This window comes from Jaculus jaculus, chromosome 9 (assembly GCF_020740685.1).
Source record: "Jaculus jaculus isolate mJacJac1 chromosome 9, mJacJac1.mat.Y.cur, whole genome shotgun sequence".
NCBI lineage: Eukaryota > Metazoa > Chordata > Mammalia > Rodentia > Dipodidae > Jaculus > Jaculus jaculus.
Window position 1 is genome coordinate 138967339 of NC_059110.1, and position 24933 is coordinate 138992271.

Below are 24933 nucleotides of genomic sequence, written 5' to 3' on the forward strand. Positions count from 1 at the left end.
TCCCTCAATTTCTTTACAAAGTATCCAAGCCTAATTCAAAGACATCAGACTGGGCACAGTGACGTATACCTATAATCTTGGCATTCAGGAAGCTAAAGCAGGATTTTGAGTTGGAGGTCAACCTGGGCCAAATAGACCCTGCCTCAAAATATAAAGTTAAAAAATAAAATAAAAACCATAAAGATTAAAAACAATTTGTTCCACAGACACAAAACCTAATCTCCCAGGGGAGAGATTCTATCCAACACTGAACACTTGCTATGTGGCCTCCTATGAAAACTGCTTTTATAGGATGTGTAGCAATGACCCCCATCCCAAGCCATCCTGAAACTGAATGCACACCGGCCTCACTAGCTTAGAACCAACTGATGAAACAAGATACCATGCTGCCTTCCAGCTCTCATAGGCACTAACCCTTGAAGCAGCCAGTCAGCTCAATGTCTGTTTGTTCTGAGCATGCTTATGAGTTTACTAAGAGTACATCAATTCATAGCCTACGGTCCAGAAACAGCAACAAGGGGCCAGGGCTCTATGACTGGCACATGCCTCAGCTGCCTCTGTGCAGGAAGATCACAAAACACTCTGTGTCTGTAGGGGCAGCCAGAGGACCCTACAGAGGAAATCCACAAATGATCGCCAACTAATGATCCCTTTGGTCCTCATTTGATGAGAATGGTAAGACTAAAATGATGATTACTAGTTATCCCTTTGTTTAATATTATATCTGTAATCATAGCCACCCTCCATCCACTTCTACATACACTCTCCAACCAGAGCCACAACTATCATTTATCTACTGCTACAGTAATCTGTCCACCGGTAAAGATACTCTGTTATCTGGTTCTGGGGCCATTGTGGCTGATATTGTACCTATCCACCTGGCTCCATGTAACATGTCAGGGGCAACTATGTACAGAATCTGAAATGCCTTTTGGGGATCCTAAGTGATACACTCCAACCTGTGTTCTGGCCAATAACTTTTATTAGCTTGTGCCATCTGATCTCAGTGCAATAGAGGTATGCCTAAGTGATACTGTCAAATCAATAACATATTGGTAAGTAAAGACACAAGACCACACTCTGATAGAATATCTATAGGCATGGGGTTGGACATGGCTCCTGAGGGGGCTGTCTATTCCACCCCGAAGCAGTTAAGCTTGCAATAACAACAAATAACCAATAATTGTCACCTGCGTCAGCAGCTGATCTGACGTCAGCTGGTTGATCCAACGTGTATATCGTTCTGTGGAGTGTGGGGGGTCTCTCCTCACTTGGCACCCTATAATCTGTGAAAACAACAAATAGAACTTGTGAAAAGCATGTAATTTGAGTCAAGTTAGGCAAAAAACCTGGGTCAAGAGGAAGGGAGGATGCCAGACCCCACACTGGACCTGAATAATGTCTTAGTAATAAAACACTGCCCTTGGCTAGACTGAGATATATCAAACATATCATTTGCCCTTTGATATATTCAGATTAAGATGATCCAAATATAAGGCCCACACACCTGCATTTTCCTAATAGCTTACTTCCTGAACCATTACTCACTTTGAAAAAATTGCCACCAATCTCTGAGAACATGCTAGGTACAGCGTTGGGAAAAGCATTATTCTAAAGAAGATGAGTTAGTACTACAGGCTTGTCTCCTCCTGGCCAGCCTCCCTCTGTACAGATTCTTCTGTCTACAGGGCCACAGTAGCATCAAGCCCCCTACCCCATGATACCCTTGCAGAGAAACATTGGTATTCTCTACCTTAGAACATGTGCCCATCTCCTCAGAATATAGGCCATCTCAGAACATGTCCCAGCTTAGAACACAACCCCATCTCAAAACACTGCTCCAGGGCATGGAAGATGGCTTAGCGCTTAAAGGGGTTTGCTTGCAAAGACTGCCTCTTATATTAAGTTCTCAAGCCACCTACATAAACCAGGCAGAAAAGGTGGTCCCAGCATCCAGTGTTCATTTGCAGCAGCAGTAGCAGCAGCAAGAGGCCATAGTGTGTGCCCTGCCCCATGAAAATAAATAAACCTCATCTTCTTAGACCATGGCTCAATTTCAGAATGTCCCCAACAGGTCCTCATCTCTTCAGAATAGCCCCATCTCAGAACACACACACCTATCTTAGAACATGTCACTATCTCTTTAGAACACAATGCCATCTCCTCAGAACATGGCTCTACCTTAGAAAATGTCCTGGTGACAGAACATGTACCATCTCAGAATACATCCATCAGCAACCCTACAACTCACCTTCTATTTCCTGCCAATACCATTGCATTGCAGTGGCATTACATGAGCTTTCTGATGTGTGATACCTCTTTTGCCCTGGGTCCTGGGTTTGTTGTCTCCTGGCTTCTAACATGACACCCTCTCTTCTCAGCTTCTCACTTTTCATCTAAGTGCTAGTCCAAGTCCCCAGCATTACAATCTAGAAGAACTGGCTCCACTTTCTGCTTTAGAAGAAGGTCTGAACACTTCTCATATATCCATGGTAAGGGGTCAGGTCCTCCAGGTGTTCAGAAGCCCAGACAGGGAATCTGGCTACCATTCCTGGAAAGATGGAAGATAAGCAAGGAGTGTCCATCATGCCATGGCCTCTAGGACCCACCCGAACTATAGCACACAGGATCTTGAGTCACTGTCTTTATATAACCTTATCATTCCCCCAAGAACCAAGAACACTGACTGAAAATAGTTACTCCAATGCTCAGGTAAAATTAAATCACTTTGATAGCTTCCAAGGGCGGGTCTGACACATTCTGATTCCAATGTATGTGAATAGTCAGCCTGGGTATGGGGCTCACAGGCTAAAGTGTCCTTGTGCCCTTGCTGACATGCTGGCCCTGTCCTCTAGGACTTCGTCAGATGAACCCCACATTATCAGACTGAGAGTCAATGACACTAGCCCTTGCTTGCTCTGACCAGCTCACTTCTCTCATTACCAGGGTCACTCCTGAACTGTAACTCACCTTGAGAAAACTGCCACCAGACTCTGGGAATGTACTCATGCCTGAGTGAGACAAGGGTTGGTAAAACTATGTATACTTGGAATAAAGCTCCTGCCTTGCAGAGGAGACACTAAGGGTGAGGAAGACTTAAAGGTGAAGTTCCCACCTCACTAGGTGAACAAGGGTTGGTGAGACTATATTTGGGGTGAAGCTCCTACCTTGCCTGGAGAATAGTCATTAAGACTGTACTTAGGTGTGAAGCTCCTGTTTCACAGGTTAGGTGGTGGTCACTAAGACTGTAGTTGGGGTGAGACTCCATCCTCAGTAGGTGAGAATTTGAAAGGACAGGAATCGACAGCTCTACAGCCTTTGAAGCCTTTTTCCTTCCCTCATTGTGAGACAACAAAGAAGGTCACCTTGTGGAGAAGGATCCTGAGAGAAGAAGGTTCGTACTCCCCAACTCTCCTGTACTCAGTGCCCATAACTAGTGTCCATGTGCCTATTTCTAATACTGAGCCCACAGTTCACTGGATACTGTGACACTGACAATAGGCTGTTTACCTGTTCTATTGTGGGGATTTGGGGAAGGACTGTCAGCTTGCTAGTGTCCACTTGTCCAGATGCCAGGAGACAGGCCCCACTCACCACAATGTCTCCCTGTAGGAGTCATGCAGGGGGATGAAGTTAATTTCCTGCCCAACCTTAGTATCGCTGAAGCTATGTTTCCCACAGCTCCTTCCTCCATGCCTCTGATCAGAGACTGTGGAAAAGCCCTTGTGGTCACATTAGATCCTGTAGAGCAAATATAAACCTGCCCATTCCACCTTATCAGCTCAAAAAATGATCTGCATTGCAAAGGTTCAGAAAACGGTGACAAGGATAAATATCAGACTCAGAGCTGTCCAATGATATCCCAATGAAAAACTCCCAAAGTTCTATAGTGATTTAAACAATGGTGCACATTATAAAAGCTGTCATTAGGGGTCTTGCCTTTGTAAGTGGTTTTCTAGTGAATGGCCTTAAAGAAATAATGACAGCAAAGGAACATACTGCCAACATTCACTATATTACTTCAGAACAAACTACCATAACTGGCATATCCAACAACCAGCAACCATAGATTAGAATTATTTGGAGGTCATGGTTTAAAACCCAGCATCAGGGCTGGAGAGATGGCTTAGCGGTTAAGCGCTTGCCTGTGAAGCCTAAGGACCTAGGTTTGAGGCTCGATTCCCTAGGACCCACATTAGCCAGATGCACAAGAGGGCGCACGCATCTGGAGTTTGTTTGCAGTGGCTGGAAGTCCTGGCGTGCCTGTTGTCTCTCTCTGTGTCTTTCTCTCTGTGCCTGTCACTCTCAAATACATAAATTAAAAAATTAAAAAACCCAGCATCAATAGTAACCATATTTTCTGCTAATTTTGTGTTGAAGGAGCCAATTGGTCATGATCATTCACCTGTGGTTGGAAGCAAAATGTGACACAGGTTCTCTCTAGAATATTGGATGGAGTATCCAGAAAATTCATTGAGAAACTGGGCCAGAAAATCTATACTCTCAGGTACTGAGGAGATGGCTCAGTGGTTAAAAGTACTTGCTGCACAAGCCTGACAACCAGAGTTTAGATTCCCGGAACCCATGTAAAGCTGACTATGAGTAGTGTACACATCTGTAATCTAATATGCCTAGAAATAGGAGGCAGAATCATGAAGCTCATAAGCCAGCTAGTCTGGCATTTGTAGTGGCAAACAACAAGAGAGACCTTGTCTCAGATAAGATGAAAGGTGAAGACCAACACTCCAACGCTGTCATCTGACCTTCTCATGTGTCCAGTGTCATGTGTTCACCCATTCATATACACACAAAACGTCAGAATCTAGAACTTAAAATAACCTATAAAATACAAATCAAGGTTGTTTTAACTAACATTAAGACAAGTGACAGTTTAACTTTTTTGAATTAATGAACATCCCTAAACCTCATAGTTCATTTAGATGAGTGTCACAGAAAGCTATAAAAGTAACCTTCATTAATGTAGGCAATCTGTTTAGTTTTAGGGAAATGAAAGAAACAAAAACATATTAAAAGAATCTGGCTCTCTATAATGTCAACACTTAAAAAATTCTTTACGAGTTTTGAATGTGTAACATGCTAAAATACTTGGAAACTGTCTTTACTCTGTTGGAAACTGTAACCATTTGAGTGAAACATATGGAATCTTATACAAGGACATAGGGCCTAACTACACAGATACCTATTTTCCACTGAGCAAGGACAAGCTCTATGTTCCTCAGTTTCCTAGAAGTCAGGGCTGTCGGGAAAGAGTATTGTGTTCTGTAAAGTTCTCTGTAGACGAGCACAGTCTCAACATGCTAGATTTTCCTTCTTCGATTTCTGTATCCAGCATTATTTCACTGTCAGAGCCACTAGGGAAGGTTCTGGAAATACCAGCTTCTGTATTTCCCTTACACATATAGCATAGAAATCCACTCAGGAGGACTTGCTTCCTGACAAACAAATCAGTCCACAACAGTCTTTTCCCCCATGTGACAGAGAACCTGCTGATGTCTTTGGAGGGTAGAAACCTCTGAGCTACTGGATGAGGCTAAATGACAACAATCTTGGAGATCCATAGGGCACAACTGTTCAGAGTGAACAGAGTTATCACAAGTCCCATAATAGCACATGCTGCCAGATACTGGCAAGTATTTTCCTAAGTAGAAAGGGGAAATTAAATATTCTATACCTTTAACCTTTAAAAAAGCAACTTCTGGAGTTTGTGGTCACTGACTGCTATGAATATGTGTTTTTACACATATTTGTGGTTCCTCAGCTCTGTTTGGTCATGATGCTTTCAGAACCCAGTGAAAGCCACAGAGCTCTACTGTCCTCATTGAAATACAACTCATACAGAAGCCCTGCAGCACCCCTGGGTCCCAGTCCCTCACCCCAGAACCTTGTATACCCACAGTAGAGGCAGCTTCATGGACCCCTCTGCTCCCAGAAAGGCAGTCTATATTCTATGTGTATTTCCTGTCTGGTCTTACACATTCTAAGGCAAATACTACTGTTTGTCATGCTCAGTCCTTCCGGCGCCACTGGCCCAACTCCACATTTGTAGTGGTCCTGAGAACTCCATGGTGAAGATGAATGTCCATCTTGTGTGCAGAGAGAAGTGACCAGTGTGACAGAAGCAGCATCAAGGGCCTGGAGTGGGCTTGGAAGGGAAAGGCAAAGCAGGCAGTCTAAAGGGCATGTATAGACCTTGATACACACCCCACCTGGGATATAACACCCTAACACAGGGATATGTATGTGTTACTTCAGCCCAGGGGCTTCTCTAGAGGTTAGTAAATGCATTTTCTCATCTTATAGGCATACTGCATCTGTGACTTGAAACAATGAAAATGCCATACTCAGGAGAAGGGAGACCTGAGTACTTTGTCTATGCATCTAATGAGCAACAATGACAAATCCTCAGGATGGAGGGGTGGGGAAACTGAGAAAGAAGTGAAAAATGTTGAATTTCTTAAAAGCAAATGATGTACAAACAAGCTTCATTCTGAGAACAAGTCACCCTGGTTATAAGAGGCCAAACACCTTGAAATTTTTCTCTCAGGGAGTGTTGCACAAGCCTTTCACGTTGAATAACCTGCTTTTCAGAGCCAGTACACCACGGGTATTAGGGTCAGTACAATGTGAGCACAAGAGCCAGAATAACGTAGACATGAAAGCCAGTGTAACATTGATCTGAGGGCCAGTGTTGCACATGCAAGAGGGGGCAGTACAACATGGGCATGAGGGTCTAACATGGGCATGAAGGCTAGAAGAATGTGGACATAAGGGCTTGAGCAATGTGGATATGGAGCCAGTTCAATGTGGATATAGGAGCCAATGTGGTGCAAGCAGACCTCATACTGTGGACATTGAGTCAAAATTCCCTGGGAAGAGGAAGCAATCTGTCCTAGGTGAGTAGCTACATGGGAAAGACTGCCATAAAACAAGTGACTGCCACCAATTCAGACTTCCTCTGAAACTTTAGGAGAGCCAGAACAGGAAGGCTCTTCCTCGAAGGTAATGGGTAAGGAACTCAGGACACTCAGGCAGCTGTGAGATTCCAAAGACAAGTTGAAAGTACCACTCAGCTTGGTTTTCACATCAAAGGCTTGGCTTCAAATATGTTGGTATAAACAAATCAATTCTTTCTATTCATTTAAAAAATTTTTTTTGGTTTATGTTTATTTATTTATTTGAGAGCGACAGACAGAGAAAGAGGCAGAGAGAGAGAGAGAGAGAATGGGCGCGCCAGGGCTTCCAGCCACTACAGACGAATTCCAGATGCGTGTGCCCCCTTGTGCATCTGGCTAATGTGGGTCATGGGGAATCGAGCCTCGAACCAGGGTCCTTAGGCTTCACAGGCAAGTGCTTAACCGCTAAGCCATCTCTCCAGCCCTTTAAAAATTGTATATAAAATAAGAAATCTAAGGACTAGAAGAGAGGAAAAAAATTATTGAGACATGGGAAAGAAAGGAGCCCTTCATCCTAGATTTTGGTTGAAGTCTCTTGCCAAATAAGAGTCAAGAATTCCAACACAAATAACAAAACCTGTTGTGAAGGTTACCTACATAAAGACAATATTCCTTATGTATAGAGATATTTCAAGTAAGAATGTTAAAATAGCATGGAGTATGCTTAAGAAACCTAAGACCTTGGAAATTAACCTCACTCTTTTTTCAGCTATGAAACTGTAATTTTCTACAAATCTTAACTAGAGTATAAACATGTTTTGGGATAAGTACTTAGTTGGTAAAATGCTTGCCTGGAATGCACAAAGCCCTGAGTTCAATACCCAACACTGCATAAACTGGTAGTGGTGGCACATGCCTATAATCCCAGTACTCAGGAGGTAGAGGCAGGAGGATCAGAAGTTCAAAGTCACTGTCAGCTACATACAAAGTTTGAAGCCATCCTGGGATACATGAGATCTTGCCTAAAATTAAAAAACAAAAACATGCCTTGGGCTGGAGAGATGGTTTAGTGATTAAAGCACTTGCCTCCAAAGCCAGAGGACCTGGGTTCGATTCCCCAGGACCCATGTAAGCCAGATGCACAAGGTGCAGCATGCATCTGGAGTTCATTTGTAGCAGATAGAGGCCCTGGTGTGGCCATTCTCTCTCCCCCCATCATCCCTCTTAAATAAATAAAATATTTTTAAAAACATGCCTTAATTCCTTTGTGACCTAACATAGTAAGGATTCTTATGACCACTCTGACCAATGTTTTTTGTCCTATCATCCATAATCCTGTCTAATGCACCTCAGGAACCACCCTATGAACTCATCTATCAAAAGAGAAAGGAACGAAGGAAGGAAGGAAGGAAGGAAGGAAGGAAGGAAGGAAGGAAGGAAGGAAGGAAGGAAGGAAGGAAGGAAGGAAGGAAGGAAGGGAGGGAGGGAGGGAGGGGGGAAAGAAGGAAGGAAGGAAGGAAGAAAAGAAAGAGAGAGGGACAGAAAGAGAAAGTGGGGAAAGAAGAAAAATAAAGAAAAGAAAAAAGAAAACAAATAGTTCCTTACAAACCCTTTGAACAATCTAACTTCAGGAACCACCAAAATTGTATATAGCTATTGATATTACACAGGACTCTCTCTTGAGAAGTCCATGCCCACACTTGGGTGTATACTATCTCTTTCCTAAACACTTCTCTATTAATGCCCCTGCTTAAATCTATGTTAAAATGTGTGTGTGCACATGCACACATGCACCTGTGTGGGTACACATGTGTTTGCATGCATGTGGAGGTCAGAGGTTCCTATTGGGCATTGTCCTTAATTGCACTTCACCTTATTTTTTGAGACAGGTCTCTTATTGAACCCAGAGTTCACCCATTTGGCTGGACAAGCTAGTTAGCAAGTCCTGGGGATCCTTCTGTCTCCTCCTCCACAGTTTTGGGATTACAGCATGCACTACCATGTCCGCTTTATTTACATGGGTGCTGGGATCCAAACTCAGGTCCTCGTGCTTGTGCAGTAAGCACTTTACTAACTGAGATATCTCCCCAGCCCCTCAAAACCTGTTCTTGATAAAAATCCAGTTGTGCTCATCCTGAAAATCTTATCTGTAGTGAAGTCAAAAATCCTGGCTTCATTTAGGGACATTAAATTCTTTAGGCTACTACAAATGGCAATGTGGAGTTGTGCCTCCAGTTCCCATTCTTGCCATCATGGATAAAAAACAAGATTTTCTCCAGAGAAAGACATCTTTGAGTGTTTAGAAACATGTCAGCCAACAAATCTCCCTCTGGTTTGACTGTCTGATCATAAATGGATTCTTTTTACTCCATTTTACAAAACTATAAACAGGGCTGGAGAGATGGTTTAGCAGTCAAGGCACTTGCCTGCGAAGCCTAAGGACTCAGGTTCAACTCTCCAGGTCCCACGTAAGTCAGACACAGTGACACGAGCATGCAAGGTTGCACAGGCACACAAGGTGGCATATGTGTCTGGAGTTCGAGTGCAGTGGCTGGAGGCCCTGGCATGCCAATCCTCCCTCTCTCTCTCATGTAAGAAATGCTAGTATGTTGGGCTTGCCTCAAAAAAAATTTAAAACAACAAAAAAACTATAGGAAATTTTATTAAAGGTGGTGACAACATAGAGAAGGTATTGTACTCACACTTGTTGGGTGCTGAACGGCAGCTTCATATTGTAGTCTCACCCTCTGGGGCATCATCACATCGTCCTGTGTGAAGAATACATTTTAAACTCATAAAGCAACTCTGGTTAACAGGGACCAGCAATCATCATATGGTGGGATAACAGAAAATCCTGGCAGTTCAAGTGTGGCTGTGGATGTAAACACTCATATGCCTGAGAGTGTCACAACTATTTTAAGAGAAAGGTAGTTTGGCCTTATTCAGTAAAACCAGAAGTACATATTTCCTAGACTCAGTAATTCACCACCTAGGAGGGAAAGACCTTTCTCATCCATTTGGACAGTAATGTTCTCAGCAACATTGTTCATGTGTGGTGCATCCAAGTCCATAAATACCATATGGAAAAACAAACTGTGTATTACTGCCCTCAAAGACCACTTAGTGGTAAAACTCAGTCACAGTTGCTTGCATCAGTAAATTTATGACAGAATAAAAGATGTATTATCACTACACCAAATTAAAAATCAAGCAAAATTAACCATATTATTTAAGAAATACACACATAAAGATAGAGAAATACCTTAGTTGGTAAAGTGTTTGCCTTGCAAGCATCAGGGCCTGAGTTCAATCCCTAGAATCCATGTTAAAAGTGGGAGGTGAGGGGCTGGGGAGATGGCTCAGAGGGTAAGAACAATTGCTCTACAAGCTTGAGGGCCTGAGATGGCCTGAGTTCAATTCCCAGCATCCATGTACAAAGGCACAGATGCCTGTAACCACAGTCTTGTGGGGAGAGGGACTGGCAAATAGCTAACACCTGCTGGTCAGTCAGGTTGATCATAAACAGCAGCTCTAGGTTCAGTGAGAGACTCAGTCTCAAGAAAACAAGAGCAGAAGAGTAATAGAGAAGGATACTCAATGTTCTACTACTTTGGTCTCTGCACACACGTGAACAGGGCACTCAAATGGCAACACAGTGCTGAGAAGAAGTGACAGAAGAATGCTGAGCACTGAAACATCTCTAGAATACCTTCCAAGGCTCAGGGTCCATTGCAGAAGAGTGGCAGAAAGAATATAAGCTCCAAAGGAAGGGTAGGACTCCTTAGAATGCATTCTTCCAGACACAAAATGGTCCAGATAACCATGACCTCGCAGTGCATGGCAATACCTACATAAGACCCTCATAACAGAAGGAAAAGATAAGACCACCAAAATAAAAGACAGACTGATTAGAAGGGGGAGGGAAAATGATGGAAAGTAGAGTTGTGAAGGAGAAAGTGAGGGGAAGAGAGAATTATCATGGTTTATTGTCTGTAATTATAGAAGTCATCAATAAAAATAAATTAATTAATTCTTTAAAAAAGTTGGAGCTGGGTGTGGTGGTGCATACCTTTAATCCCAGCACTTGGGAGGCAGAGATAGGAGGACCCTTAAATTGTTCACTGAACAAACAAATGGATTTTCTTTTTTTTTTTTTTTTTTTTTTTTTTTAAATTTTTTTATTTATTTATTTGAGAGCTACAGACACAGAGAGAAAGACAGGTAGAGGGAGAGAGAGAGAATGGGCGCGCCAGGGCTTCCAGCCTCTGTAAACGAACTCCAGACGCGTGCGCCCCCTTGTGCATCTGGCTAACATGGGACCTGGGGAACGGAGCCTCGAACCAGGGTCCTTAGGCTTCACAGGCAAGCGCTTAACCGCTAAGCCGTCTCTCCAGCCCACAAATGGATTTTCAATTCATTCCTTTTATTAAGCTCTCACATTCTCTTGTGATATTGATTTCACTTTCCTGATGGTTAGAAACAGAATGAATACTACCGTATTTCCAATATTGTAGCCAAGGAAATTGGGGTTTGGAAAGGCCATGTAAACATATCCACAGTCTGGAAGTTCATCTTAGGGATTTGAAACTGTCTACTACAGGGGGCATTTACATTTAAACCACAATACCTTTCCAGGTAAAAAACTTTTTGGAGTGCAAGAACAGACCTAGCTTCACCAACAATAAAGGAAATTTCTAATACCCCCTCCAAGGCTCAAAGAACATTACAGAAGAAAGGACAGAAAAAATGTAAGCACCATAGGTTAGGAATGTGTACTGTGGGGCAATATTCTGTTGACAGTAACAGACTGGTGCATTCATGACCCCACAGTGATTACCAACACCCCCATAAGACATGCACTGTTATGAACCCATAAATATTTTGTAGAGAGAATGACAAAAGTAATTAGACAACAAAACAGAGGAAGAACTACCTTCAAAGATGAGGGCCCTAAGTGGGATGTGGACAGGGAAGAGGGGTCAAAAGAGGATAACCTAGGCTGGAAAGATTGTTCAGCAGTTAAAGGCACTTACTTGTAAAGCCCACCAGCCCAGGTTCGATTCACCAGTATCTACATAAAGCCAGATTGGGAGTATGTTTGCAGGGGCAACAGGCCCTAGTGCACATACATACATACATACACACACACCACCCCTCTCTCTCCTTGTAAATAAATAATTTTTCTTTTAAAAAGAGAATAACCTGGGCTAGAGAGAGTTAGGGCACTTGCCTGCAAAGACTAAGGACTTGGGTTTGATTTCCTAGTACCCATGTAAAGGCATATGCACAAGGTGGCATATGTGTCTGGAGTTCACATGCACTGGCTATAGGCCCTGGTGTACCCATTCTATGCCTCTCTCTCTCTCTCTCTCTCTCTCTCTCTCTCTCACACACACACACACACACACACACACACACACACACATACACACACACTTTCTCTGAAATAAATAAATATTTTAAGAAGAGGATAACCTAAATTACAGTATGTTCATATTAAAATTCTCAATAATTTTTTTAAAGAACATTAAGAATGAAATTCTATTCCCTTCCTGACATAAAACTATCCAGTGGAAAAGACTGCTACTTGGAGATTTGAGATTAAAGGTCACCAGGAGCTTCCAGTGAAGCAGCTCTGAGAGAGGTACCCTTGCTTGAAGAACTGCCATACAGTCAGACATAGAAGGCCTCTGGGAACACTAACAAGTGAAGGTGGTGACAGACTTTAGCCAAGCCCACCTACTACAGAGAATACAACCATCTTTTAAGTCTTGCTTAGTTTTCAGATGAGATTTGAAAGCTTAACAAGGAATCTCCTGGTCAGGCCTGAGCTTTGAGGAATATCTTGTGGAGGACAAATGCACAAACCTAGTCATTTCTTGGGCCTGTTCTGAAGAGTAATGATATAGTCCAAAGAGCTTTTCACCACAACACTGTGACACAAAATATGCAGGCTTTCTCTTCTCACCATCAATGTAATAGGGCCTTGACTAACTAGAGCCACCTTCTTGCACTTGCATGTGTACAATCCAGAAGCTCTCTGAGTCTCATCATTTCTTAGAGGTTTACAAAGGCTTCATTAAGTAGATATGATCAATTACCAGTTGAATCATCAGCCCTGGTCCATCCCTGGTGGATGGGGATGGGGCTGAAAGCTTCATGCTCCCCCCCCCTTTTTTTTAGTATTTCAGGGTAGGGTCTCACTATAGCTCAGGCTGACCTGCTTCATGCTTTTAATTCAGATCTTATTTCTGATGACCAGCTCAATCTTGACCATCAGCCCACCTCTGAGAACAAACTCCTGCCACCTGAGAAATCCCACAGGACTCAGAAGTTCTGTGTCAGGAACCTGGACAAAGACCATTTGCATGATGTCATAGTGATCACACATGTTTATTCCATTTTCCCACAAGTTCTGAGTTATAAAGAAGTAAGCAAGCTTGAGAGACATCTGCCTATGACCGGCTACTAGTTGGCAGTGCTGGAGCATGGATCCAATCCATGTCCAACTTCTACTCACAGAAGAGACAAACTAGTACATGCAAATAAACAAAGATGCCTTGATCAAGAAAGTAAGTTTTATCAGATATTTCAGTCTTAAAAACCATAGCATTGACAGGACAAGAAGACAAGAACCAAAGCCAAAGAAAAATGCCAACAACCACTCAAAAGGCTTTGGCTGGCTAAAGCCATAACTGGAGTCTAAAGACTGGTTCTGACCTACGGGGCTGCAGGAAGCAGTTGCTCTGCCCAGGGTTGATGGGGCTGGCAAACCTGCTTCGACTTTTGCAGGAGGCCTCATGGGAGACTTCTAGACCACAGATGTGGTGACACGGGTTCAGACCATGGTTCTCAGACACCTTAAAGAGACTAAATGAAATCTCCATGGAGATGGACTTTCACTAAGACCTCAAATGAACTCCAGAGAAGTTTGGTCAACCACAATAACCAGCTAGGAGAGTAGATAAAGGAACAAAAATGGCAGATAATAAAAGGCTTTACATATTCAAATTATCAGCTAAAAGATACCTAAAACCTATCAAGGTCTTCAAAAAAATTTTCAAAAAAGATTTAAGTTCAACAGAAAAAGACAAATTCTGCTATGTGAGTCCTGGAGCAGTCAAATCTTCCTCAGACTAAAGAGGGAGGGAGGGAGGAATGGGAAGCTGTTATTGAGTGGGATAGTTACAGTTGGGGAGGATGGAAAGTTCTAGAGATAGAGGTGATAGTGGTTACCAGCAATGTGAATATACAAAATTAACTGAACTGTGCCATTAAATGTGGTTAAAACTGGGCTGGCGAGATGGCTTAGCAGTTAAAGTGCTTGCCTATGAAGCCTAAGGAACCAGGTTTGATTTTCCAGATCCCATGTAAGCCAGATGTACATGGTAGCACATGTGTCTAGAGTTTCATTTGCAATGGCTAGATGCCCTGGCATATAGTTTCTTTCTCTCTCAAAATAATAAATAAATAAGTGGTTAAAACTGTAAGTTTTATGTATAATTCTGTGTTTAATTCTTAAACTTTCTGTATATTCCTTTAGAATTTGACTTTTGTCCCCTTTCTGGTATGGATCTTTATCTTTTTTGCCTCACTGGGTTGCTTGATGGATGTCCTGAAATGGGCATACTTTCCTCCTTTCCAGTCTCAAAGAGAAAGCATGTAAACATGTCATCAGTAAGTATTCTGCCTACTGTTTCCTGATACATAGAGAAGGGTACTAGGAGAGGGATTGGAAGGCACAGAAAGCTCAGTTTTAAGTGTCACCCATCTCCAGGAGTCTGTGTAGCTGTTACTTGGGGCCTGCCATAGCTGGACTCTATGTCTGCATTTCCACCAACAGTCTTTCTGTTCAGGACTGAGTGAGCCACTGGTAAATTGCTAACTCCTGCTGATACAGATGCTGAATCTCCCCTTACAACCTATGGCTTGTCTTCTCATTTCATTGTTAAATTTATACCCAAACTAAAGCAGAAGTTTAAATTCAGTGAAGCCCAATTTGTTAACTGTGTCTCTGGTATCATATAACAAAGAATTCTTTGTTTAGTCAAGGTTGTGATTTACTCCCTAAATTCCAAGTTTTTCAGTTTTGGATTATAAGTGTGCACTACCATGTCTGGCTTTATAAGAATCATTTCTTTCCTCTTTTTTCATTCCTATCTTCTTCTTATTCCATTTTTTGTTGTTGTTGTTGGAGACAGGGCTTTACATTATAGTTCAGGCTGGCCTCAAACTCATACAACTATTTCGACTTCAGCCACTTAAATTCTGGGATTACAGGCACTAATACTTTGAAAAGAAAAAAAAAAGGCCTAAATTTAATTACAAAGGTTAGGAGTGAAAGGAAAGAGAGACAGAGCGAAGGTGGGATAAAATATTCTACATGGGTTTCTTTTCCTCCTCCTTTTTTTGGGGGGGAGCCTAGAATGGCCTTGAACTACTGATCCTCCTGCCTCTACTTTAGTGCTAGGATTATAGTCATGTACCATCATGACTAGCTGTTTTTTCTTTTTCTTTTTCTTTTTTTTTTTTTTTGAGGTAGGGTTTCATTCAAACTGAAGATGGCCTGGAATTTACTATGTAGTCTCAGGCTGTCCTTGAACTCATGGCAATTCTCCTACCTCTGCCTCCCAAGTGTTGAGATTAAAGGCATGTGGCAACACGCCTGGCTGTGTTTTGACTTCTTATTGGTGATTCAGAAAATGAACCTAGGTTATTGGACTTGCCTGGCAAGAGGTCTACCACTAAGCTATGTCCCTAGCTATTTTACATTATTTTTTATAAAATTTATTCTTTGACAATTTCATACAAGTATACAATGTATTTTGATCATATTCACTCCCATTACCTTCTTTTATCCCCCTCTCACTCTTGCTAGACCCCCTTTTACCAACTACCTTCCCTCCTACTTTCATGTTTTTTGAGGTAGGGTCTCACTCTGGTCCAGGCTGACCTGGAATTAACTATTAACTCTTAGGGTGGCCTCGAACTCACGGTGATCCTCCTACCTCTGTCTCCCAAGTGCTGAGATTACAGGCGTGAGCCACCACGCCCGGCTTACTTTCATGTTGTGTGTGTGTGTGTGTGTGTGTGTGTGTGTGTGTGTGTGTGCATGCACACATCCCACTAAGTTTAATTATGGGTGCTTGCATGATTATGGGTACAGGGGCATTTAATGGAGTATGGGCAATTTAACAGTGGTTATACCACTGAAGAGAATGATTTCCCTGTTACCAGTAACTGCCAATACCTCCTCTGGGATGAGTGGGGCCTTATGAGTTCCTCCCCATCCATGACCAAATGTTGATGGGCCAATCTTGTGCTGGTAACCATAGTTGCTATGTGTTCGTAATGGCAACAGCCATGTCATACCCAGAAGACAGTGTTCTATAGCACTCCTTCTCATCTTTCAGCTCTTACATTCTTTCCATGTTTTACATTCTTAATGTATATTAAGACTGTGCCTGGAATCCTGGGTGACTGCCTAGGTACCAGTGCCTCTTATTCCATACCCACTCAGTTCAGAGGTAGGCTGGCCTGTCCTGGTCACTGCCACCTACCACCAGAGCCACTTGACTTTGTGAACCTACCCCTTCTATCAGTAGTCAAGGGGAGTTCAATGTCAACAACTTGTTCCTGCCTTCCCCAACTTTCATTATAGAGCATTCTGGTATCTAGGTCCTCTGAACATTTTTCCAGCTATGCCCTATCCAGTGCCATGGCTGGAAAAACTTGTCTCAGGAGATGTTTTGTCCTTTTTGGACCATGGCTGTCATGGCTCAGTAAATCCTTTTATTGCAAAGATCTGTTGGTGTCAAGAATGTAAATGTTGTAAAATTTGTGGCATATGAGTTTTATGCTTCTGATATTCTGAATATTACTTTCTTACTTTTATTTTCAGAGTATTCAATGCTAGCCTATAGAGATGCAGCTGAGTTTTGTATCTTGATCTTGTCTTCTGGGATTGTGCTGAGCTTGCTTATTAGGTTTACTAGTTCTAGAAGACTTGAGAGATTCCTTAGGATTTTCTGCATATAAAATTGTGTTGTCTGCAAATTGACAGTTTAATTTTTCCTTTCAAATCTAAATTCCTTTTATTTTCCTTTCTTATCTGATTATGCTGAACCAGAACCTCCACACAGTGTTACTCAGAAGCTACAAAGGCAGCTGCTTTCCTTACTCCCATTCAGGGTCTGGTTGCTCACAGGGGAATAGCAACTGTAAGCCAGGCAAGGAAGCAGACACCTGTAATCCTGGCTACTTGGGAGCTGAGGCAGGAGGACTGTGTAAATCCAGGAGGTAAAGGCCAGCTGAAACAGCACAGCAAGACTCCACCTCCAAAAAGATGTTCCTGTAAGTTTGTTTGGAACTTTTATCATGAATAACTTTGATTTTGTAAGAAGCTTTTTGGCCACTTATTGAATTGTCCTATAGTGATCATTCATTTTTTTGTAATATGCTGCACAATACTAATAGCATTAGGTGCCAGGCAGTCTTGCCTCCCACTGGGAACAAATTCCCATGTGATACTGGGTTTGGTTTGCTGGCAGTTTGCCAAGGATTCTGTCATCTATATTGTGGGAAACCTTGCTCCCAGTTTCTTTTGTGTTTTCTTGGTCTGAGGCAACACCAACAACACAGAATGAGTAAAGAGTTTTTCCATCTCCTCTATTTCTGGGTGCTGTAGTTTGGATCTGGGATGTTCCCTAAGGAGGACCATGTATCAAGCCTTTAACTGCTATGCCATCTCTCTAGTCCCAAGGCTCATGTATCCAAGGCTTGATTTCTAGCTTGGCATTTTGGAAAGGTGGAGAAAACTTGAAGAGGTAGGGCCAGGTGGAGGTCTTTTGTGCACTAGGGTATGTCCTAAAATGGGATGTGGATATCCAGGCTTTCTCTTTCTCTAGTTCTTTGGTGTCCGGCTATGAGGTGAACAATGGGACCATGGTCATGGGCTTCAACTTCCACACCTGTTAGTTGAAACCAACTTTCTCTCATCAGGTGAAGTCAAAGTACTACAGCTCCGAAAAGCAGTTTGCAAGCCACTTGTATTAGCTACAAAAATCACTGAGCATGGCTGGACAAAACATCCAACCAAAAGCAGCTGAAGGGAGGAAAGGTTTACTTTGGCTTATGGACTCAAAGGGAAGCTTTATCATGGCAGGAGAAAGCATGGCATGAGCAGAGGATGAACATTATTTCTGTCACAGCAGGTAGAAAACACCACCAAACAAGTGAGCCAAGCTCTGGCAAGGGGGAGCTGGCTATAAAACCCCAAAACCCACCTTCCCCCCACCACACCATACACCTCAGAAGACATATCTCCATTAAGGATCCACTTCCTAAATTGCCAACAGCTGGAGACCGAGCATTCAGAACACATAGTTTATGGAGGATACCTGATTCAAACCACCACAAAGTCTGTTAAAAATACAGAGCTCAGCTGGGAGTAGTGGCACATGCCTTTAATCTCAGCACTCAGGAGGCAGAGGTAGGAGGATTGGCGTGCCACCCTGAGTCTACATAGTGAATTTCAGGTCAGCCTGGACTAGAGTGAAACCCTACCTCAAAAAACAAACAAAAAAAAAAAAATTAAAAAATAAAATAAAATAAATAAAATAAAACAGAGTTCACTGTAAGACCTGGTGGGTACACACCTGCAATCAGCAGGACAGCTTGTATTTCTACATGCTTTTTCCCTGATCAGCAGGTTTTGGAACCAGCTCTCTGCAAGAGCAGCTGAATAAATGTTGGAGAGGATGTTCTTTCTGAAGCACTGAAACAAGAATGCCACAAAAATATAACATTTCAAGGCTCCCTATTGTCTGTGGCATTAAGCCCTCAAAAAAAAAAAAAAAGTTTAGTGGTATTTGTCAGGAGGCAAACTTGCTAAGAATAACACTATGGTGTGGACGGAAACAAGGAGTAAATATAGTGCATCTGACTGCAAGCACCTTCAGAAATTTAGACAGCTATGATGTGGCCAAGATTTACTGAGATTCATATAAAACCTTTGATGGATAAATTTTCATTTTTCATAAAACCATTCTGCAAGAATATTCTGAACATAACTCTTTTTTCAAAGAGCAAAAGTTGAGCCATGAATATGGACAGGTTTCACAAATGCATGCAGCTGACTTAATAAGAGGAACAGCTTCCTCAAATAAGAGTGTTGCTGTTTTGGTTAATGTCACTCCAATCTTTTGGTGAATAGCAACCACTGAAGTTAGCTGCCTCCTAGCAACTGAAACTCCTTTGGACCTTGGGCCTCAAACATAAGCTCATAATTTTCTTGAAGCAAAGAATAAGATGAATAAAACAGGGAAAAGAAAGGAAGGGAGGAGGGTACTTAATAGGTTGATATTGTATATATGGAAGTACAATGATTGTGATGGGGAGGTAATATGATGGAGAATGGAATTTTAAAGGGGAAAGTGTGGGGGGGAGAGGAGGAATTAACATGGGATTTTTTTTATAATCATGGAAAATGCTAATTAAAAAATTTTTTTTAAAAAGATGAATAAAACAGAAGGACAGGGGGCACTGTGCTGTGGATTATTGCCCCCTATAGCCCTGACTGACCTTCATATGCATGGAGCTTCCTGTAGGGAAACCTACAACCATTTTATGTGAACAAATACAATTTGCACCCTTAGGCAAAAAGATGAGAGGTCAACATGTCACAAAGAGACAGCACGTGCACATTCACACACACACAGAGCATTTGCAGAACCTCTAAATTCTATTCAAGCAGCCCTGAATATTTTGCCAACTGCTTATTTTAATGGAGGAAAAATGTTCACTACAATACACTTTAACCCACATGAAAAATAACTTGGCAGAAGTATCTTTATAATTTGGCAAAGTACTGTTAATTTGCAAAAAACTGAATTTACCTAAATTGCAGACACATTCATATGAAAATTTATCACCTAAGTTGCAGATACATTCATATGAAACTTATGGTTACCTGTACCACCAGACAAGAGAAACTTAGCCAGCAAAAACACTAGTGGAGCCAGGTGTTAGGTACACATCTTTAATCCCAGCACTTGGAAGGCTGAGATAGGAGGATGCTGTGAGTTCAAGGCTAGCCTGAGACTACAGAGTAAGTTCCAGGTCAGCCTGGGCTAGAGTGAGATCCTACCTCAAAAAAAAAAAAAAAAAAAAAAAAAAAGCCACCAGTGGGACCTGAGTCCCAGGCCCACCTCTCTTCCCCTCCATGCTTCTCAGGGTCTTCTGGAGAGTCAGTAACAGAGCCCATGGTAACAGAGCCTTTTCTTGTCAACTACCAACACTAGGGCTAAAAACAGTGATATTCCTACAGCTGCAGCTGGCTCTACATGGCTAATTCCTGTGTTTTTTGTTTTTGTTTTACTTTTTTTATGTGTGTGTGTGAGAGACAGAGAGAACTGGCACACAAAGGCCTCCAGCCACTGTAATCAAACTCCAGACACATGTACCACCTTGTGCTCATGTGGGACCTTGCATGCTTGTGTCATTGTGCGTCTGGCTTACATGGGATCTGATCTGGAGAGTCAAATGTGGGTCTGTAGGCTTCGCAGGCACGCACCTTAGGCAAGCACTTAACCACTAAGCCATCTCTCCAGACCCCAATTTTTTTAACAAGCAATTCTACATGAAAATAGGTAAGTCAAATACAAAAGTCAGATGGCATGTGATAAAGAGATGGCTTCCTCACTCAGCTGGCCACATCTACCTTCAGTAGGTTACCAACAGGCATGCTGTCTAAATACAGTGAAGATGAAATTATGCAGAACTGAGCCTTCAACAGTGCTCTCAGACAACCCAAGACACTTTCCCACTTTCTAGCACCTGCATTAACTAGATGAAAACGGAAATGAAATAGCTGTATCAGCCAATGGCCAACATTTTCACTTATTAACAGTTGGACCAAACGTTTAATAACAGCAAAAGAGGATGAAGTTGGGATGGAGAGATGGCTTAGTGGTTAAGTGCTTGCCTGTGAAGTCTAAGGACCCTGGTTCGAGGCTCGGTTCCCCAGGTCCCACGTTAGCCAGATGCACAAGGGGGTGCACGCGTCTGGAGTTCGTTTGCAGAGGCTGGAAGCCCTGGCGCGCCCATTCTCTCTCTTCCCTCTATCTGTCTTTCTCTCTGTGTCTGTCGCTCTCAAATAAATAAATAATTTTTTTAAAAGATGTTTTTAATAAAAAAAAAAAAGAGGATGAAGTGACTTAGTTGCCACAAAAGATTTAAATACTTTATTTTTATTTATTTATTTGAAAGAGAGAGAGAGAGAGGGAGGGAGGGAGGGAGGGGCAGACCAGGGCTTCCAGCCAGTACAAACAAACTCCAGATGCATGTACCATCATGTGCATCTGGCTTATGTGGGTACTATGGAGTTGAACCTGGGTCCTTAGGCTTTGTAGGAAAATGCCTTAACTGCTAAGCCATTTCTCCAATTCCTTAGTTAAAAGATCTAAATGATCATTCTTGGGTTGGAGAGATGGGTCAATGGTTAAGTATGTTTCCTATGCAAGCATCAGGGCCTGAAGAGTCCTGAGACACCCTGAGTTCAAATCTCCAGAACTCACATAAACAGTTGAGTATGTCCATGCACATACAAAATCCCGGTCCTATGGGGAGGACAGACTGGAGAATCCCTAGAGCTTGTGAATGGCAAGGTCTGGAATCAGTATGAGACTCTATTATAAAACAAACAAACAAACAACAACAACAACAAAACAACACATCAGGTAAATCAATGATGGAGGGGGACAATGTTCTCTTCTGGCCACTGCAGGCAAGCCCACTGGGCATTACAGGTAAGCACATAGGGTACCACATCAGCACACACACGTACACACTATATACAGCACATACCACACCATGACACATACTACACATATTCAAAAAAAAAATGTCTTCCTCTCTGGTTGAATCTGTGTTGGTTCTTTTCACCCACTCTCTAGTGCCAGCTTACAGGTTTCAGCACACTGGGGATGCTGGCAGTCACTACGAGCCTGCTGCCTCTGACATTTCCTATGGACTCAAAACTGAAGGATGGGAGACATATATACAAGGTTCAAGACAGTTGGCTCCTGAACATGAGGCTAGTAGCAGAGTGGCTCTCCTGGCTATCAGGACGGCAATTCCAAATGGCCTCAGGGTAGGGCACACCCACCTGTGTCAATAGTAGCACCTGCTCAGAGCACATAACAGCCATGGGTACAAATCTCTGACCTGTTCTATCAGCTGCAGATGTCAACAATGCTTTTGTGTTTACCCTGGGAAAAGTAAGAGGAAAAATGATAGACTCATCAGCAAGAAACTCTCAAGTCAATTGGAGGAAGCTTCTCCTGAATCTAACTGCTACCAGTTAACTCAGCAACCTGGCTATATGGGCTTTCCCAGACTGACATTCTCATCAACCAGATTACTGACACTCTAATACAGGTGATAGATACTCTGCTAGAAACTGAGTCCTAAGACCTCACAGAAATAACTCTCATGACCATGATGAGTGGGGTGAACTTCCTGGGATGCCTGGTCTATTATGGGTAAAGACTGACCATCTTCTTGGAGGAAACAGTGGGAATCATCCTAGAAATTCCCAGCAGAGATGACTAGCAAGGAAGCAAATGTAGGCTTGTCTGCATGACCCCAACGGATGGAACTCAGGGCTCACTCTGATGAGATTGGGCTGGATTAGAGACATAGCTCACAGGCTTTCTTCTCACACTCAGTGTAACTTAGATAATTCTGCAGTCCTATGTACATTCACAGACTATAGAAACAAGCTGTGTATAGTAACACAATGAAAAAATAAGAAAAACTAATGAATAAACCACTGTCAGGTGAGACACCATGGATGATGATGGTAGGGAGGGAAAGCAAAAAGGAAATGCTGATTTCATCAGGGATATTGTATACAAGCCCTCAAAACATACCAAGATGTTCACTTCGTACACAAATTTCACACTGAAATCTTGCATTTCACTGTATATAATTTTTTTGAGGCAGGATCTCTAGCCCAGGCTGACTTGGAGCTCATTCAATAGACCAGACTGGCCTCAAACTCCTGGTGATCTTCTTATTTCAGCTTCTCTGAATGCTGAGATTGTAAGTGGGAGCCTCCATGCCCAACTTGTAAATAAATTTTAATTCTATTTTAAAAACTAAATAAGGGGATGGGAAGATGGCTCAGTAGATAAAAGTGCTTTATGTGCAAGCATGATAACCTGAGTTCAGATTTCCAGATTCTCACATAAAAAGTTAGATGCAGCAGTGAGTAGAATCCCAAGCCTTGTACAGCAAGATGAATGATGGAGACAAAGGAATCCTTGGAAACTTGCCTGCCAGCTAGCATGGTAAATGCAGATGTATCACTGAACAAGAAAAAGACCCAAGGTTGTCCTCTGAGCTCAACATACATACACATGCATAAACACACACACACACACACACACACACACACAGAGAGAGAGAGAGAGAGAGAGAGAGAGAGAGAGAGAGAGAGAGAGAGAGAGAGATAAAAAAAAGATGAATGAGCTATGACAGACAACATTATGGATAAATCTTAACAACATAGTAATAAGTTTAAGAACCCTGAAGTATTATGAACAGAATGGCACTCTGTTAAGTTAGAAATATTACAGCTTTCTTAAATTCTTTCTTTTTCACATTTGTACAGAATCCAAGATGATTTTAAAAGGGCAGCATGGACCAGGAGGTTGGTAGTACTAGTCATAGAGTAGCTGTTAAGGAAGGGCCAAGTGTACATACAACATTATTAAAACAAATATACAAAGCTGGGTTCAGTGGTACACACCTGTAATCCTAGTACTTTGGGAGGTAGAAACAGGAGGACCATGAATTCAAGATCATCTGTGGCTACTTATAGCAAGTTGGAGGCCAATTTGGATGACATGAGACCCTATCTCAAGGAAAAAAAAAAACAACAAATAAATAAATAAATATAACAGGGTCAGGTACGGTAGAGTACACTTGTAATCCCTAGAAGGATTAGGCAGAAGGATTTGTGAGTTTAAAACCACCTTGGGCTATATAATGAAACTGTTTCAAAAACCAAGTAAGTATGCTGGGTGTGGTGGTGCATGCCTTTAATCCCAGCACTAGGGAGGCAGAAGTAGGAGGACTGCCATGAGTTCAAGGCCACCCTGAGACTACATAGTGAATTCCAGGTCAATCTGTCCCAGAGCGAGGCCCTATCTTGAAAACACCCCCCAAAAAAGTAAGTGGGGCTGGAGAAATAATGGTTAAAGGCACTTGCTTGCAAAGCCTGATGTCCTGGGTCAGATTCTTCAGTACCCACATAAAGCCAGATGCACAAAATGGTGTAGGTGTCTGATGTCTGTTTGCAGGAGGCCCTTGTGTGCCAACTCACTCTCTCTCTCTCTCAAATAAATAAATAAAATATTTTTTAGCCAGATATGGTGGTACACACCTTTAATCCCAGTACTTGGGAAGCAGAGGTAAGAGGATCACTGTGAGTTCAAGGCCAGCCTGAGACTACATAGTGAATTCTAGTTAATCCCATGCTGAAAGCAAGACCCTACCTAGAAAACCCAATAATAATATTTTTATCTTTATTTATTTAGTTGATAGAGAGAAAGACAGAATGGCACACTAGGGTCTCCAGCCACTGCAAACGAACTCCAGACATGTGCACCACCTTGTACATCTGGTTTATGTGGGTCCTGGGGAATCAAACCTTGGGCCTTTGGCTTTGCAGGCAAGTACTTTTAACTGCTAAGCCAAGCCATCTTTCCAGCCCAAAAATATTTTTTAAAAAAACAAATAAGCAAAATAAATATTTAAACAGAGAAAAACACAAGTAAATGGGACCATGTACAAATGACGAGGGTATTCTGACCAACGTGCATAACTGATTAATTTCTGCGCTCCTTAGATCCCAAAACCAAAGTCTAAAATGAAGAGAATGAAACTGTGATGAGATTATAAAATATAACTGGGTAGTTACTAAAATGTTATGCTTGAACTCATGGGACACCTC

At 42.2% G+C, this 24933-nt stretch overlaps 1 protein-coding gene across 3 annotated transcripts in view; it reads right to left on the reverse strand.

Annotated features, from left to right (window-relative positions):
* The window catches only part of B3gntl1 (UDP-GlcNAc:betaGal beta-1,3-N-acetylglucosaminyltransferase like 1), an 83849-nt gene that overhangs the window by 35153 nt on the left and 23763 nt on the right, over positions 1 to 24933 (reverse strand). For 2 of the 3 annotated variants that reach the window (XM_004655023.3, XM_045159200.1), the window contains 2 exons: positions 9617 to 9682; positions 1191 to 1286 (listed from right to left, as the gene is read on the reverse strand). In XM_004655023.3, coding sequence (XP_004655080.2) covers positions 1191 to 1286; positions 9617 to 9682 — 162 coding nt within the window. Of the gene's footprint in view, positions 1 to 1190; positions 1287 to 9616; positions 9683 to 22080; positions 22159 to 24933 lie in introns of those variants that run through there. The other variant, XM_045159199.1, reaches the window with a different exon arrangement.